Raw genomic sequence first — 16,795 nt, 5'->3', positions numbered from 1 at the left:
TGTAGAAACAAAATATATAAAATGTAATTTTAAATTAATTTTAATTAATCATAACTTCAACGCTATGTGAAAGTTGTCTTGATGCTTCCATTAAAGTGGGTATTTTTTAATGTACCAAACTTTGAATTAATTAGTTAGGCAGTATTCAACCATTTTATTTATTATTAAGTTGGCATTTTTAGATATTTTCATGTGATCATAATTTTATTTTTGTTTATCTTTTAAAATACGTAATCATAAAAAAATATCATTAAAAATAAATACACTTTTAATATCTTAATGAATACACATATCTGATAGTAAATGAATTTGAATAAATTTGAAAAATTTTAAATTTTATTTTTTTAAATTTTAATTTTTATTTAAAAAAAATATCTTAATGAATACAATACTATTAATTATAATCAAACAATTTGCCATTTAGGATATTAAGAGAATTTGTTTCAAGGAAATATTTTCTAATCAAATGACAATTAAGATATTTTCAAGAAAGTTGCTTTTTGGATTTAATTTTTTATTTACAAACCAAAACAGACGCACACACGTGTTAAAAATGAATAATATTAAGCCACGTTATGTAAGTTTATTAAGCCAAAAATTTTATTTATACAAATAAATTCCTTTTATAATAATAATAATAATTATTATTATTTTATTTCAACTCTCTTTATCTTTTTTTATTATAATTAAATAATGAAAATATTTTTTAGAAAACATTTTTCATAAATAAATTAATTTTGTAATGAAAATTTACTATTTAATTTGTATGTGAGTTAAAAATTTATTAATTAATTTTTTTAATTTTAAAAATTACATCAAAACATCTACATTTAAAAAAAATATTTAATTTCAACAGTTAAGTATTTTATTATTTAATTTTTATAATTTAAAAAATTTATTAATTAATCTTTTATTTTTTTAAAAAAATTTATTTCCATACTGAATGTATTTTAATTTTTTATAATATTTAATAAATAAAATTAATAAAAAAATAATTAATACAACCAAATACCTAATAATATATATATTTTTTCTTTTGAATCAACCTAAAATTTGTTAAAATTTTCAAAAGTAATGGTTTGGTGAAAGATCACACAAACAGTAGCCAGTATTAAAGAAGCTCAACCCTCAAATTAGAAAGAAAAATAATTAACATTTAATCCCCCATTAACGGTTTAATATACAAATATCCCCTTATAATTAACCTTTTTCCCAATAAAAAATTTACATGCATCAACTTCCCCCTGACCTTTTTCTTTTCTTTTTAACCAAATTTCTTTCTCTTTCCCGTATCTGAACTTTGTCCCCACAAAACTACCAAAACTTTCCCTGTTACTTTGCACAGAGACTGCGTTGTTTTGGGCTATGCTTATGGCTTTTTCTTTTAATTTCTTTTTTGGGTTTGTTTGGTTTGTCTGAGTTTGGTTTAGCTTGGGACATATGCGAGTGAAACAGTTGAATTTTCGTACATGGTAATCTTAGAAGAATAGAAAGTTGAGAGCTTTAGTTCACGGGAAAACTGTTTCCTGGGCTCTTTCTTACAAATTGATTCTGGGTTTTTATCATAAAATATCTTGTCATTTGCCTTTTTTTATATAATATTTGTGGGTTTTGGCTGATTTAACTTCCTCTTTGTTATTGCTTCAATCCATCTTTCAATCGCTTAATAGAGTAAATTACTCTTCTCTTTCTTTCTTTCCTTTTTTTTTTTGTAAATAATTTCTGTATCATCTTTGAGGGAGTTGTGAGATTTGGTGCTTTATGGGATGGGTGCAGTGGTTCCAGCCATTCTCCAGCTGGTAAAATTTTGTGTCATTGGCTTTTTTTTCACTGTTCAAGGATCTGCAGGTAAGTCTAAGATTTTCAATTATACTTTGTTAGAATTCAACCCTGTTTTGATTCCCAGTTCATGTTGGTTTATTTTAGTTCTGTGATTGTAATGAACTATTTGGTGATCTTGGTGGATGAAATTTCATCAGGTTACTATTTATTTTTATATGTTAATGTGAATCAACTGTCAAATGTTTAGCTTTGTTTTGATTTATAGAGCATTCAGGAACTGATACAGTTGAGCTCAACCAATTTGGACTGTGTAATCTTTTATTGATATGAATATCAAAGTTCTATATAACCTTTTTGCCAATATGAGTTCCTGAATCACATAACCAGAGATCACAGTTTGTAGGTCAAGTTTAAGTCATTGAATTGATTCTGGGAGTTTATAGTTTAAAATCCATATTCATACATGCAAGAATTAACAGATTTATACTTGTGACTATCTTGCTTGAATTTGTTACAAGGTAGCTTTTGCTTTTGTTGTCTTTAGGATACAATCTTCCTCCTTCTCCAGCTACTTCTACTGTTTCTCCTACAGAAGGAACACCTGCTCCTATAAGAAGCCCATTCAGAAGCAATGTGCCAGGCTCAGATCCTCAGCCAAATGGTAGCTTGCATAAACTGCACTTTTTGTTCTTAACTAATACTGATGTTGTTTAATGAAGATTAATTGTCGGCAATTCAGGATCAAATTTACCTCCTTCATTCGCATTACCACCACTAGTGCCTGCCCCTTTGCCACAAGAGATTAGAGGGTTGGTACCATCATATTCACCTAGCAGTCCGATAGCAAGGACACCAGATAATACGGCTTCTTTACCATTAACTTCTGAAGGACATGGGCCGTTACTGTCACCAAGTATTCCCATTTTATCACCAGCATATAGTACTGTGCCTCCACCCTTAATTGCTGGAGGACATGAAGCGCTTATGCCATCAAATGCTTCTCAAGGAAACAAATCAATTACACATGCTCCTGTTTCTGTGCCAGGTGTTGTACATTCATTACTTACTAGATTTTATTATGCTTAACATTTTCATGTTCAGTTCAGTTCTAAAGGAATTGTGTTTTCACTGTATCTGGTTCCAGCTACAGGTCCTTCAAAGAATTTGTCTGAAGATCCACCAATCGTCCATCCAAGTTCACCTGCAATTTCTCCAATAATCCAGCCAAGTGCACCTCAAATTTTGCCGCCTAGTACTCAACGTAGTAAGAAGAATTTGTTTGATGATTTGCCAATCATTCATCCAAGTTCACCTGCAACTTCTCCAATAATCCAGCCAAGTGCACCTGAAATTTTGCCACCTAGTACTCATCATAGTAAGAAGAATTTTTCTGATGATTTGCCAGTCATTCATCCAAGTTCACCTGCAACTTCTCCAATAATCCAGCCAAGTGCACCTGAAATTTTGCCGCCTAGTAATCATCATAGTAAGAAGAATTTGTCTGATGATTTGCCAATCATTCATCCTAGTTCACCTGCAACTTCTCCAATCATCCGGCCAAGTGCACCTGAAATTTTGCCCCCTAGCACTCATCATAGTAAGAAGAATTTGTCTGATGATTTGCCGATCATTCATCCAAGTTCACCTGCAACTTCTCCAATAATCCAGCCAAGTGCACCTGAAATTTTGCCGCCTAGCACTCATCATAGTAAGAAGAATTTGTCTGATGACTTGCCAATCATTCATCCAAGTTCACCTGCAACTTCTCCAATAATCCAGCCAAGTGCACCTGAAATTTTGCCGCCTAGCACTCATCATAGTAAGAAGAATTTGTCTGATGACTTGCCAATCATTCATCCAAGTTCACCTGCAACTTCTCCAATAATCCAGCCAAGTGCACCTGAAATTTTGCCACGTAGCACTCATCATAGTAAGAAGAATTTGTCTGATGAGTTGCCGATCATTCATCCAAGTTCACCTGCAACTTCTCCAATAATCCAGCCGAGTGCACCTGAAATTTTGCCGCCTAGCACTCATCATAGTAAGAAGAATTTGTCTGATGAGTTGCCGATCATTCATCCAAGTTCACCTGCAACTTCTCCAATAATCCAGCCGAGTGCACCTGAAATTTTGCCGCCTAGCACTCATCATAGTAAGAAGAATTTGTCTGATGAGTTGCCGATCATTCATCCAAGTTCACCTGCAACTTCTCCAATAATCCAGCCAAGTGCACCTGAAATTTTGCCGCCTAGCACTCATCATAGTAAGAAGAATTTGTCTGATGAGTTGCCGATCATTCATCCAAGTTCACCTGCAACTTCTCCAATAATCCAGCCAAGTGCACCTGAAATTTTGCCGCCTAGCACTCATCATGTTAAGAAGAATTTGTCTGATGATTTGCCTATCATTCATCCAAGTTCACCTGCAACTTCTCCAATAATCCAGCCAAGTGCACCTGAAATTTTGCCGCCTAATACTCATCATAGTAAGAAGAATTCGCTTGATAATTTACCAACCGTCCATTCAAGTTCACCTGCAATTTCTCCAATAGTCCAGCCAGGTGCACGTGAAATTTTGCCACCTAGTACTCATCATAGTAAGAAGAATTTCTCTGATGATTTGCCAATCATTCATCCAAGTTCACCTGCAACTTCTCCAATAATCCAGCCAGGTGCACCTGAAATTTTGCCGCCTAGTACTCATCATAGTAAGAAGAATTTGCCTGATGATTTGCCAATCATTCATCCAAGTTCGCCTGCAATTTCTCCAATAATCCAGCCAAGTGCACATGAAATTTTGCCACCTAGTATTCATCATGGTAAGGAGAATTTTCCTGAGGGTTCACCAATCTTCCATCCAAGTTCACCTGCAACTTCCCCAATCATCCACCCAAGTGCACCTGAAATTTCACCACCTAGTACTCATCATAGTAAGAGGAATTTGCCTGACGATTCACCGATCATCCGTCCAAGTTCACCTGCAACTTCCCCAATCATCCACCCAAGTGCACCTCAAGTTTCGCCACCTAGTACTCATCATAGTTATACATCATTTACTGGGGCTCCTGTACCAAAATCAGTTGCACCAGGTATAGAATTAGCATTTTTGTTTTTCTGTAACTAATGCTTGTGTAGATTTAATTCTAAATGTGCTTATTTTTCATTTTTATTTTTCCTTTGTTTTTCCAAAATCATGACATTAGTTCCATCTCCACCTAGGAAATTGGGATGGAACAAGCCATCAGTCCATCCATTTGCACCAGCAATAATGCCATCTGTATCACCTGGTGTGCATTGTTACATAAAATATAGTGATGAATTGCTCTTCTCTTTCTCCTTCAAATGCAATATAAAATTTTAAAATGACCAGTTGTTGCTGGTTTACTTTGATAAAAGCAGTTCCAGTTGTATCACCAGTAGGACAATTGCCTCACAGTTCACCAGAAGTCCATCCTGTCTTGCCTGGGAAGCGCCTTCTGCATTGCCATGTTCTAATAGAGGGAACACTTAATTTTGATTTTTGTATTTAAGTTGCTGGTGATTTGACGTTGAACTTGAAACCATTCAACATCCTCATTTGAATCTGGGATTTAATAGTTGTGATATACTACACCTTTTGTTTTAGTCATTTTAGCTTTGTGTTATTTTTCTTTACATTTGATACCTCGGTGCCATGGGTGTTGAGTTGAAAGATCATATCTGCCAGGAATCCTCAAAAATTTTCTCACTGTTACTTGCTCTCAGTTGCTATAGAAGGATGTATTGTCTGAAGACGAAACAGCACATTGACAATGGGAAATATTCTGCTTTTAACATGCTTCTGAAAATTTCTGTTATTACTCCAAAATTGTTAGGATGTAGCTTTGTTTCATGATCATAAAAAATATGAAGTGCACTTATGAGAGCCACTACACTAAAATATGCCGATACACTATGTTTGTTCTCATTTGAATTGCACCTTTATTATTTATAATATTTCATTACGTCTACTTGTTCTTTGCTACATGTATGTATGTATAAAATCCAAATGATTTTGCAAAGCAATGGAACCTTTTAATGACAACGGATTACAATATTTGGGGTATTCCCATATATATTTGACTGGCAGTTTTTTCCCATTGCAAGCTCAATGTTATAATGTTCTGGTTGTCTTCATCTGAGTTGCAGGTCCTGATATCTCTCATGCATCAACTCCTCTCCCAAGCATTGGCTGGAAAAAGAATGGAATTCCTGTTGGTGCACCACCAGATGAATCAACTCCTCTCCCAAGCATTGGCCGGAAAAAAGACGGAATTCCTGTTGCTGCACCACCAGATGAAACATTGAAAGCTTTACCACCTGCAAACCATTCCCCAGCCAGAGGTATTCATTTTAAAAAATTGTGAACCTCAACCAAATCATTGATATGAAGAAATGTAATGAAAGTTTGTAAATAATAATTGCAGGTTCCTTTTCTTTTCTGGCTCCTTCAACACACAAAGCCGTAAGACAATCCAATGATGCTTCTGTTCCATCTTTATCATCTCCTACACCTATAAATAAAGAGCACCACTCTCCTGCATCTTCACCTTCTATCCCATTTCATTGGTGGAAACATGCAAGGACCAAAGTTAATAGCCCTGCTCCTTCATTGTCTCCTCTCTCTTCAAAACAGCGAGGTCTAACTTTTTATTATTGAGAGAATTTTCACTTCATTAATATTTATGGTCTATCCAGCTCTGAATATATGCAATTCCAGTTATCTCTTTGAGAGAATTTTCACTTGGTGCTTTTTACAGGTCCAGTTATCTCTCCGTCATTTCTTCCAACAAATAGGCGAACACACTATGCTTCTCCACCCCTTAGTCCAGGTACCATGATAGTGAATGCTGCAGTGGTTGACTTTTAGAGCAATGACATATAGGTCATTTAAGATTCTAATGCAGTTCCTGGATGACAGGATCTTCAGCTTCTGCATCACATTATCCCATTTCTACACCAGTTACCAATGTCTCTCCTGCTCCTTCACCGTCTCCAACAGTGGCATCTGGCTGGACCAGAAGTAATAAGAACTCAGCTTGCCTTCCATTTTCTATTGAAATTATCAAATGCTACTTGTGAGCTGTGAATTTTATTTATCCCACATGTATATCCTTTATAGCTCACCTTTTGTTTGCAATTGTATTTTTCAAGTGCCTGTTCTTCCCCCAAGAGTTTCTCCATCTGGGTCTTCATCATTGAGTCCTCCTCTTCCCCACCCAGTTCAAGCATTGCCACCTCCACCTCCTAATGAAGGTATAAAAATGGGTAATTAAGATTTTATGTTTGTTTCTTGCTGTCCTAATTACTGAAATATAACACGTTGATCTTTTCTGTAGATTGCTCAGCAATTGTTTGCGTGGAGCCATATGCAAATACTCCACCTGGATCTCCATGTGGATGTGTCTTACCCATGCAAGTGGGACTGCAACTCACTGTTGCATTGTACACCTTTTTCCCTTTGGTTTCAGAGCTTGCTCAGGAAATTGCTGCTGGTGTTTTTATGAAACAAAGTCAAGTTCGAATTATGGGAGCCAATGCTGCCAGCCAGCAACCAGAGAAGACAATTGTCCTGATTGACTTGGTTCCACTGGGAAAAAGATTTGATAACACAACTGCCTTTTTGACTTATCAGAGATTCTGGCATAAAAAAGTTGCAATAAAATCATCATTTTTTGGTGACTATGAAGTACTTTATGTGCGGTATCCAGGTAACTAAATTCTTAATCTGCAGGTTTTGTAGGTCTTTTTGTAGATTTTTTTATCTGGATATTTATCTGGAACTCTTATATTTATAGGTTTACCCCCATCTCCACCTTCAGCATCTTCTGGCATTACTATAATAGATAATGGGCCATATTCTGGCAATGACAATAATGCAAGGGCAATAAAGCCCCTAGGGGTTGATGTACGGAGAAGGCAGCAAAAAGATGGGCTTGGTGGTGGCATAGTTGCTATTATTGCTCTGTCAGCTTCTGTAGCACTAATTTTATGCTCTGCTGTTGCTTGGGTTTTGCTGGTTAGGCATAGAGGCCGCACAAGTCAATCAACACCAACTCTGCGTCCTTTGCCACCTTCAATTGCAAAACCATCAGGTAATCCCTGTGTTCATAAAAACCTATTATGCTATGCCCTATCAGTCTGGTGTATATCAGCTCTTACAAATTGAGCTGATATGTCGCTCCTTGTTTTGGACTTAGCAAGGTAATGCTATCACATTGAATTAATAATTGAAATAATAATAATATATAACTAAGTAACTAACTGACTGACTAACTAGCTAACTAACTAAATAAATAAATGAATTAAAACTTTGATACCACTTGAGGTATGCGATTCTAATTTATATTCAGAGTTCACATCCCGATGTTGTATTTTTATGTTTGCCTTGCATGAGCTTTAGCTGTGCACATTTTGTTCTGTCCTAGTGCATTTAGTTTCCTGTTATCTTGCAATTAAACATTTAGAAATCTTCTGTTTTGAAATGAAAAGGAAAAATTATAAATTTTGTAGGTACAACTGCATCGATGGTTGGAAGTGGTCTCAGTTCTGCTTCCTTGTCATTTGGTTCTAGTATTGCACCTTATGCAGGATCAGCCAAGACTTTCAGCACAATTGACATAGAAAGAGCTACGAATAACTTTGATGCTTCAAGAATACTTGGTGAAGGTGGCTTTGGGCTTGTTTACAGTGGTACTCTTGAAGATGGGACCAAAGTGGCAGTAAAAGTTCTGAAAAGGGATGATCGGCAAGGTGACCGTGAATTCTTGGCAGAGGTCGAAATGCTTAGCCGTCTTCATCACAGAAATCTGGTCAAGTTGATTGGTATATGTACAGAGGAGCGTGCCCGCTGCTTGGTATATGAACTTATACCAAATGGCAGTGTGGAGTCTCATTTGCATGGTAGTGGTTTTACTTTTTCTTGTGATTCATGTTCAGTTCAGGGAATTTATCTTTTTTATTCAATTGGTAAATTTGATGCAAAATGGTAATGTTTTATCAGGGGCGGATAAGGAACCTTCTCCACTTGATTGGGATGCACGGATCAAGATAGCACTCGGTGCCGCTCGAGGTCTAGCTTATCTACATGAGGATTCAAGTCCCCGTGTTATACACAGGGACTTTAAGGCTAGCAACATCTTGTTGGAACATGATTTCACACCAAAGGTGTCCGACTTTGGTCTGGCCCGAACAGCCTTGGATGAGGAGAACAGACACATATCAACCCGTGTAATGGGAACTTTTGGGTAAGGATGCTATTCTGGTTGTCTTTAGTTCTTGATATATCCCCTTAGTTTCACCAGTGAATTAGGGTTTAGGGATAACGTATCTGACCTTATGGAGCATGATTCATGGTTGGTTACCTGTCATACCCAAATCATGCACTTAAGTGGGGGAATTTAGCTCTATGAGTAGAAGTATATGCATTTATGATCTGTCTATTAACTTATCAATGTGGAAGTTGCAATTGGGGATAAAAGTTACTTGATTCTGAGATGCTAGAAGTTGTCGTCTATACTGGTTGATGGTTTTCTAAGGTAAATAGACGCACAATAAGTTTACTGGTGTTGCTGCCATGTCATCTTGTAAAATATGGTAATATGCATACCTGCACAAAGATGACCTTCTCACAAGTCACTGTAGTTGTGCAGCCTTTTGGAAACCAGTGATCAACTAACTGAATTTCAAGCATCATGTGAACTAGAATCATAAACAGTTTTGTAACATTTTTATAACAAAAGGATTGAGAATTCATAGTTTATTCGATATTTTGCTGAAATTTAAATTTTGCTGGTCAGTAGTATTTACAGTACTTTCAAAGGAATATTTTGATATTTGAAAGTTGGTGCCAACTTCGCAAAAAAGGATTTAGATTTCATCTTGAATGTTGGCTCGCTAACTAATAATGATAAATAGCTCTTTTTAGATTCTCTTTCTGGAGAAACAAAGATAACTTTTTGGTATCCTCGAGTTCTTGAATTTTGATTTGTGCTATTGATATTTCTGTTATGGTTGAAATTTTATCCAGGTATGTGGCTCCTGAGTATGCAATGACTGGTCATCTTCTTGTAAAGAGTGATGTATATAGCTATGGTGTAGTCCTTCTGGAGCTCTTAACTGGAAGAAAACCAGTTGACATGTCGCAGCCACCTGGTCAAGAGAATCTAGTTGCATGGGCCCGTCCACTTTTAACCAGCAGAGAAGGGCTGGAAATGATTATCGATACATCTCTAGGACCTGACATCCCTTTTGACAGTGTAGCCAAAGTAGCAGCTATTGCTTCAATGTGCGTGCAACCGGAGGTATCGCACCGTCCTTTTATGGGGGAGGTTGTGCAGGCCTTAAAACTAGTATGCAACGAGTGTGATGAGGCAAAAGAAGTAGGTTCAGAAAGTTCCAGCCGGGATTTATCTGTGGATATGGATGCTGGAGTCTCTGCAGCCTCAGGACATCTGCAGGATCCTTTCCAAAATGAAACTACAGTACCGGACTATGATTCTGAGCCGGACATAGAGAGGGGAATATCAATGTCAGGTTTGTTCAGTACGTCAGTTAGATATGGGAGTCAGGCATCAGGATCATTTAGGAGGTACTCGAGCTCGGGTCCATTGAGAACAGGGAGGGGCAGACAGTTGTGGCAGAGAATGAGGAGATTGGCAGGTGAAAGTGCGAGTGAACACGAGGTTATCTTCAAACAATGGCCAGGTTCACATTGACGATTAGAACATAATTTTTGTGAATACTGATACCCAATTTTTCGAGTTTCAAAATCTTAGCTTCAACCATGGATCTAGTCTCCCATGGAAACAAAGAATAGCTTCCATCAAAAGTACAAGTTATTAACCAGGAATGCGGGAACTCGAAGCTGTGCCTACTCGGCAAGTGGCTAGCAGGAATAGATCATGGAAGGCATTCTAATGGACAAGAAAAATTAGCAGGGTCCTCCAACTGTGGAAATTTGAAGCCATGACTGTAGATAAGTGCATGATTCTTGATTCTTGATTCTTGATGATATGATACTGAATCGGATGTGCTGGCAAGCTTACAGGAGACAGTCTCATAGAATGCTTTCATGTTCTACACTACATTGTACTTTCTGAGTTCTCTGGTAATAAAACAATTGAGGTGAATCTTGATGCAGCATGAAAAATGGGGGGGATCCCTGCATATGTATTTATAGAGAAAATGGAATTCCCATGTTACTGATATATAGAACTTTTTTCATTTCTCATGAAAATGCACCTATGCCCTGTTCTCTGAGAGCATTCAATTGTCCAGTAGTATGAAAAAAAATTTTCATTTAGACGTTTGTTGTACAGAAAATAATTTATGTAAGAAAAACAGTTTTGGTAAAAAAGCCAAATTTGTCCATGAATTATATAATTAGGATTAAAAATACTTGAAATTGTCTTTAAATGTGACATTATTTTTATTTTATTTTACATTATTTGGTTTCAATGATAATTTAAGGGTGATTTAAAAAAAATAAAATAAGAATAATTTTTTTAAAAAATAAAATTTAATATTTTTATCTTTTGCTATATAATTAACTAGTAAATTTATTCTTTTCACCAAAAATTATTTTTTAAAATATCAATCTGTCTCGATTCGATTTTTATTAATAAAAATTAAACTTAAAATCATATAAAAAAGCTGCATTTTATTAATCATTAGGCTACAAATCTAATTTTGTTAATTTATTATATCTTATTTTATATTTAATATCCGTTAATTTATTATATCTTATTTTATATATAAGATATTAAACGTTACTGAATTAATTTTTTTTATTTTAAAAATTTATGAGAGTGAAGAGTGAACTTTTTTGTAAATAATTTTATTTTTGAGTTTTATTAGAAAGTTTTTGAATAAACTGATTTATAATCATTTCATTAAAATATCTTTGATAAAAAAATTTATAATCTCTTCTTCCGTCTCCTAAATTCATTAAAATAAGATTTGGAGAGGAGAAAAGAAAGAGGGAGATAAAGAAAAAGAGAGAATCCAAAGAAAGAAGAAGTTTTACTAAAAAGTTTTTGAATTTTTTAAATAGACTGATTTATCATCATGTAGTTAAAATATCTTTGATAAAAAAAATTTATAATCCATTTTCCCATTTCATAAATCCATTAAAATTAGATTTGAAGAAAGAGGTAGACAAAGAAAAACAGAGAATTCAAAGAAAGAAGAAGCTCTTAGGATCTTTATTTCTCATCATTTGAATTTTTTATTATTTTTATAATCATTTTTGTTTTTCTCTCCTTGCCTTTAAACCAGGAAAATTAATTAATTTTTTTTATTTGTTCGCTGTCGCCATCCTTCTTGAAATTTATCGCCATTGACAGCTGGTGGTTTATTTTTTTTTTCTTTTATTTGTTATTTTATTGTTTGTTTAGTGTGTTTCTAGATTTTCGATCTTAATCTTGCAAGAGGAATTCAATATTTGCTAGATTTGTTTAAGAAGACTTTGATCGGTGTGGAGGATAATTATTTGCGTGATATTGATATTTTTAGAATCGCACCGATACGTCTGTGGTCATACCCCATTGGTCATGACTGGGTTCAAATATGTCTTTTTCCCTACGTCTCTGTCTGTGGACGATTCTAGATATTGAAGGCTTATGGCTTGCTTGTGTGTGTTGTATATTCTTAGGTGCTTTCTGCAATAATATGGTCGGTATCACTTCAATAATGCCGGTCCATGTAATTCACCGTCGTGTTTCTGTGTGGTCATTTTTTATAGGTTTATTTATCTATTCTGATCTCAATTCTAACGTTAAAGAATCATGCCGATAAATCAGTGCTTATCGATAGAATTATAGATTCGCAATGGCTAGCTAGTGTATATGGTTTCACCATTTGATTTTTGCTTTTGGTTTGTAGATTTTGATTTTAATTATTTTGGTTTGATTTTCCTTTTATTTTGAAACTTTATTTTCTTTTAATTTGGGCCTTTATACTTTGTAGCCCCGGTTGTACAGTCTCTGGACCTTGCATAAATGCAATCTACTTTAGTAAAATAAAAAATTTTATAATCAATCCTTATTAATTGATTGACTAAAAAAAAAAAAAAAACTTCATGAATTGAATATTTAATCTTTGAGTTGATAGGCATCGTGTGAAGGGCTTATAAAAGCTTGAGCTGTCTTATGCTCTATTTGAATAACTGCAAGCTAGGGGAAGGAAAATATTAAGAGAGAATATATTTATTTTCTCTCATTATTTTCTTTTTTAGTATTTGAATAAATAAATGATGGAAAGACAAATAATTTTTATATTTTTACAAAGAAAATAATTTCACATTTTTAAAATAAAATCACTTATCTTTCATTATTTTCCATTTGATTTGGAGGCAAAACAAGTGAAGAAAAATAAAGTTATTTTTCTTTTCCTCTATATTTTTCTTTCCTTTTCTCAACAATGTAAAGAAAGAATTCTCCCTCATTTTTCACCATTTATTTTCCTTCTTTCATCCGAATAAGAGATTAAGCTTATTATGAATATTCAATCGATTAATTTTTGAGTTTACTTGCGAATATTTCTTTATATGAATTAAAAAAATATTATTAATATTGTTAAAATAATAATTTTTATATATTTTTTAATATATTCACTGTCATCAAATTAATTTTTAGAGCTAATAAATTATTTTTTAATATATGTTAAATAATAATATATTAAAAATTTAATAAGTAATATATCATTTAAAAAGAAAATAGCCTATAAATAATATATTAATTTTGCCCTCAAATAAAAATTCTTAATGTTTGGATATATTACTTTTATTAATAAGTCACTCTCTATATTTTAAAAATTTATTAAAATATTTTTATTTTTTTTATATCTATTAAAATATTTTTATTATTTTTTCTATGAACGAAATAGTCTCATGGTTTTTTCTCCTTCTCAAAAAAAAAAAAATCACCGCCTCCTCCTCTTTTCTAAAAAATAAAAATAAAAAGAAAAATTAAAGAAAAAAAAAACAGAAGAGGTAATTTAATATTTTACTATATTTTTAACTGTAAAAATAATAAAAAAATTATTTTATTAATATAAAAAAAAATAAATACGTTTTAATAAATTTTAAAAAATATAAGAATTAACTTAGCCTAAATCTTATTTTTTTTAAATGAAAACCTAATGGTCAACGGTTTAACGGTTGAAGATGGAAACTACTCCAATCTAACATTTCTTGAAATGAGAGTCCATGAAACCTTGAGTGACGACGGAGCACCGAATAATACCAACCCAGACACACAAAGTCGCTCCCAGTCCTCACTGATATAAGCTGTGCCTCGAAGCCGAAGCAATTAGCCTATTAACGTTCACCGGCGCGTGGCTACACTCTTCTCCACCGATACCGGAGACGAGAGAGAGAGAGACCTTCGTCCTTCTCCATCACCTCCAATGGTAACGCTCTCTCAATTCTTTACCTCGCATTTTCTTGTCGATTGAAAAAAAAATGATTCTTTTGTTCTGCTTCTGAAGGCTACAAAATCGATCACGAGTCCTGTCCCCGATGCATGGTATCCAACCCTAGCCGTCTCGATGCTTGCGATCGGCCTCTTGGTCACTGCTTCCTTCTTCGTGTAAGCTCGATTCTACTGTTTGTACAATTCTCTCTCTGTCGTATGTTGGAAGATATAGGATTGTGGTAGAGTGATTTGGCAATTTATGTGCTTGATTGTATTGTTCTTTTCTTGGATTCTTATTTTCTATGTTGATCTTAAATTTTGGTCATTTTCAGGAAATTATTTTGGAATTTTTAGGTTTGTGGTCTTTTATAATGCATCTTAGGTATGGATGGAAACAAGAGAGAAGCCCTGTTTTTGGAAAATCATGAATTTTGGTTAAGTGCGGGGCTTGCTAAAACATCTCAACAAGCTTATTATTATCATATTGCTTGCTGAAAATTATTCTGTATTTGCTTTATATATGACAAAATGACTTGTAAAATTTCAAAATCACTGTTATCAATTATCAAGCTATGATTAGCCCTTTGTTTTCCCTCTTTCCTGAACATTTAGTTTTCAAGTATAATCTCCGGCTGTTGTTGAAACTATTCTTTTATTTAGCTTCAGTATTATTGTTTATGCCAGATATTCATAAGATACTAGAAGATTATGTTTACATGTAAGTGCAGGGGCAGATCTAGGGTGGTGGTAGTGGGAGCAATTACCCCATTCTTCCCATTCTTCCCCTTATATTTTTGATAAATTATTTATTTTTATGAGAGTGCCCCTAGACAATCAGTTTAGTTGTACCCACTGATCCTATAAAATTTCTATGTATTATTCTTATTTCTATGTAATTTCCCTCCTGAATATTTCTAGATCTGCTACTGTGTAAATGGGATGTTCATTTGGACCAATAGAAAATTATTTGCTATAAAATTTAAAATGCACGGTGTAATTTATGTTGTAGAAATTTCAAAATACATCTTCAAAGTCTGTACTGTCACTTTTTGTATGTTGTCTGTATAGTTGGATTCTTTTAAAAACATATGGCTTTAGCAGGTATCGTTACAAGATTTTTAGTAAACTGTAATGAGGGTCCTTCTGTTTATCTTTTGCATCTCGTAATATGCATTTTCTGTTTCTGAACAGTCACTAATGTGCGTGGAGTTCTTTTAAATTTCTGTTAGCAGTGCTAATGTATAAATAACACTTCTTGATATTGCTGTTAGATGTTTGAAGGTGAAAAAAAAAGTTTCTACTTTATCTATATTTCTTTTTCAAGTTTTTTTTTTTGGGTTCAGTATTACAAATCCAAAATGTATTTTCAAGTTTGAATATTGCTTCTCACGAGTTTTGAAGGACTGTTCTTGAACTCTTGTAATGATTCTTTTAGTTGACATCAGGACATTGTGTCAAATGTTTATCTTTTTTTACTATATTTTTGCTTTGCATCAATGGAGTATTATTCTTCCTTTAGAAGTGCTAGTTTTCTGCATGGCCGCAAGCTGTTTGTATGTTGTAAAAAGAATATTTTAATATCTCAAGTTTATATGTTTTCTCTCGACCTGATCATCATTCAGGTCAGGCATGGACTTCTGAACCTTTTCCCAGTCTTAGCCTGATTATCTGGCCTATAATTTTGTCTGTGTTGGGATTTATTCATCATTTGTGAAAGCATCTTTATCTGTGTAATTTGTTTTTGTCAAACGCATGTGATTTGGATGAGGAATTCTTTATATTCGTTTAGTGACCTTTGATTAATGTGGCTTGGATTGTCCTGGAATTTCTTACATCTCTTTAACTGTTTGATATCATAGTGTTAGTAAGCATTGCAAATAATTAAGCATTAGCCTGATTGTTATGAAGAGTGACTTGGTCATGCTTCATTTATCACTTAATATACAATGCTTAGCTTGCCCCAATTTGGCTTATAACAGTTTTATCTCGTGCAGGTATGAAGCAACTTCATCTAGGCGGAATCGGAGTCTTGCCAAGGAGCTTACAACAGGAGCTATGGCATCTTTCTTTCTGGTAGAGTTTATATCTACTGATTTGTTATTGCAAAATTTGGATAACCGCTGACAGTTGATCTTGGTCTCTGGTGCAGGGTTTCGGGTCCTTGTTCCTGCTACTAGCTTCTGGTGTTTATGTTTAGGGTCGTAATGTGGAATCAATGGAGTTTTGCTCTTAATGTTGAGCTGTTAATTGTTGACAAACAAGTTTCTGTTGAAAGAGGATATGCTTGACATCGTTAAATAGATATATTTTTTTGTTTCTTGGTTAATGAGATGTGGAAATGCTTTATCTTTTGGTATATATATTGCAGTCTTATCAATTTTTACTTCAAAAATTTATAATTTATTTCAAAATTTATGATTTACTTTAAAATATATAATTAAATTATATATTAATATTAATAAATAACGATAACATATAAACCTCATACTAAAATTATTTCATATTAATATGATATTTATATTATTTCATATTAATGTAATATTTATATTATGAGATATTATTTTGATATAAAATTTAATA

General features: G+C 33.8%; 2 protein-coding genes across 2 annotated transcripts; both read left to right on the top strand.

The window, feature by feature from the left end:
• The first annotated feature begins 1,258 nt into the window (after positions 1-1,258).
• On the top strand, positions 1,259-11,064 carry LOC110612040 (proline-rich protein 36). Its single transcript, XM_021752679.2, has 14 exons — positions 1,259-1,848; positions 2,327-2,443; positions 2,522-2,827; positions 2,927-4,870; positions 5,949-6,143; positions 6,227-6,439; positions 6,560-6,631; positions 6,721-6,822; positions 6,954-7,055; positions 7,139-7,510; positions 7,598-7,894; positions 8,313-8,702; positions 8,803-9,046; positions 9,829-11,064. Exons 1-14 carry the CDS (start codon positions 1,767-1,769, stop codon positions 10,514-10,516), a joined length of 5,124 nt encoding a protein of 1,707 aa, XP_021608371.2. The 5' UTR covers positions 1,259-1,766; the 3' UTR covers positions 10,517-11,064.
• A 2,915-nt stretch (positions 11,065-13,979) lies between these two features.
• LOC110610839 (transmembrane protein 258) lies at positions 13,980-16,541 on the top strand. The gene is made up of 4 exons (XM_021750913.2): positions 13,980-14,210; positions 14,289-14,389; positions 16,210-16,288; positions 16,365-16,541. Exons 1-4 carry the CDS (start codon positions 14,208-14,210, stop codon positions 16,410-16,412), a joined length of 231 nt encoding a protein of 76 aa, XP_021606605.1. The 5' UTR covers positions 13,980-14,207; the 3' UTR covers positions 16,413-16,541.
• Positions 16,542-16,795: the final 254 nt, after the last annotated feature.

Source organism: Manihot esculenta, chromosome 3 (assembly GCF_001659605.2).
Source record: "Manihot esculenta cultivar AM560-2 chromosome 3, M.esculenta_v8, whole genome shotgun sequence".
NCBI classification, from domain to species: domain Eukaryota; kingdom Viridiplantae; phylum Streptophyta; class Magnoliopsida; order Malpighiales; family Euphorbiaceae; genus Manihot; species Manihot esculenta.
Note: the sequence above shows the minus strand (reverse complement) of the source record. Positions and strands in the feature narration are given on the sequence as shown.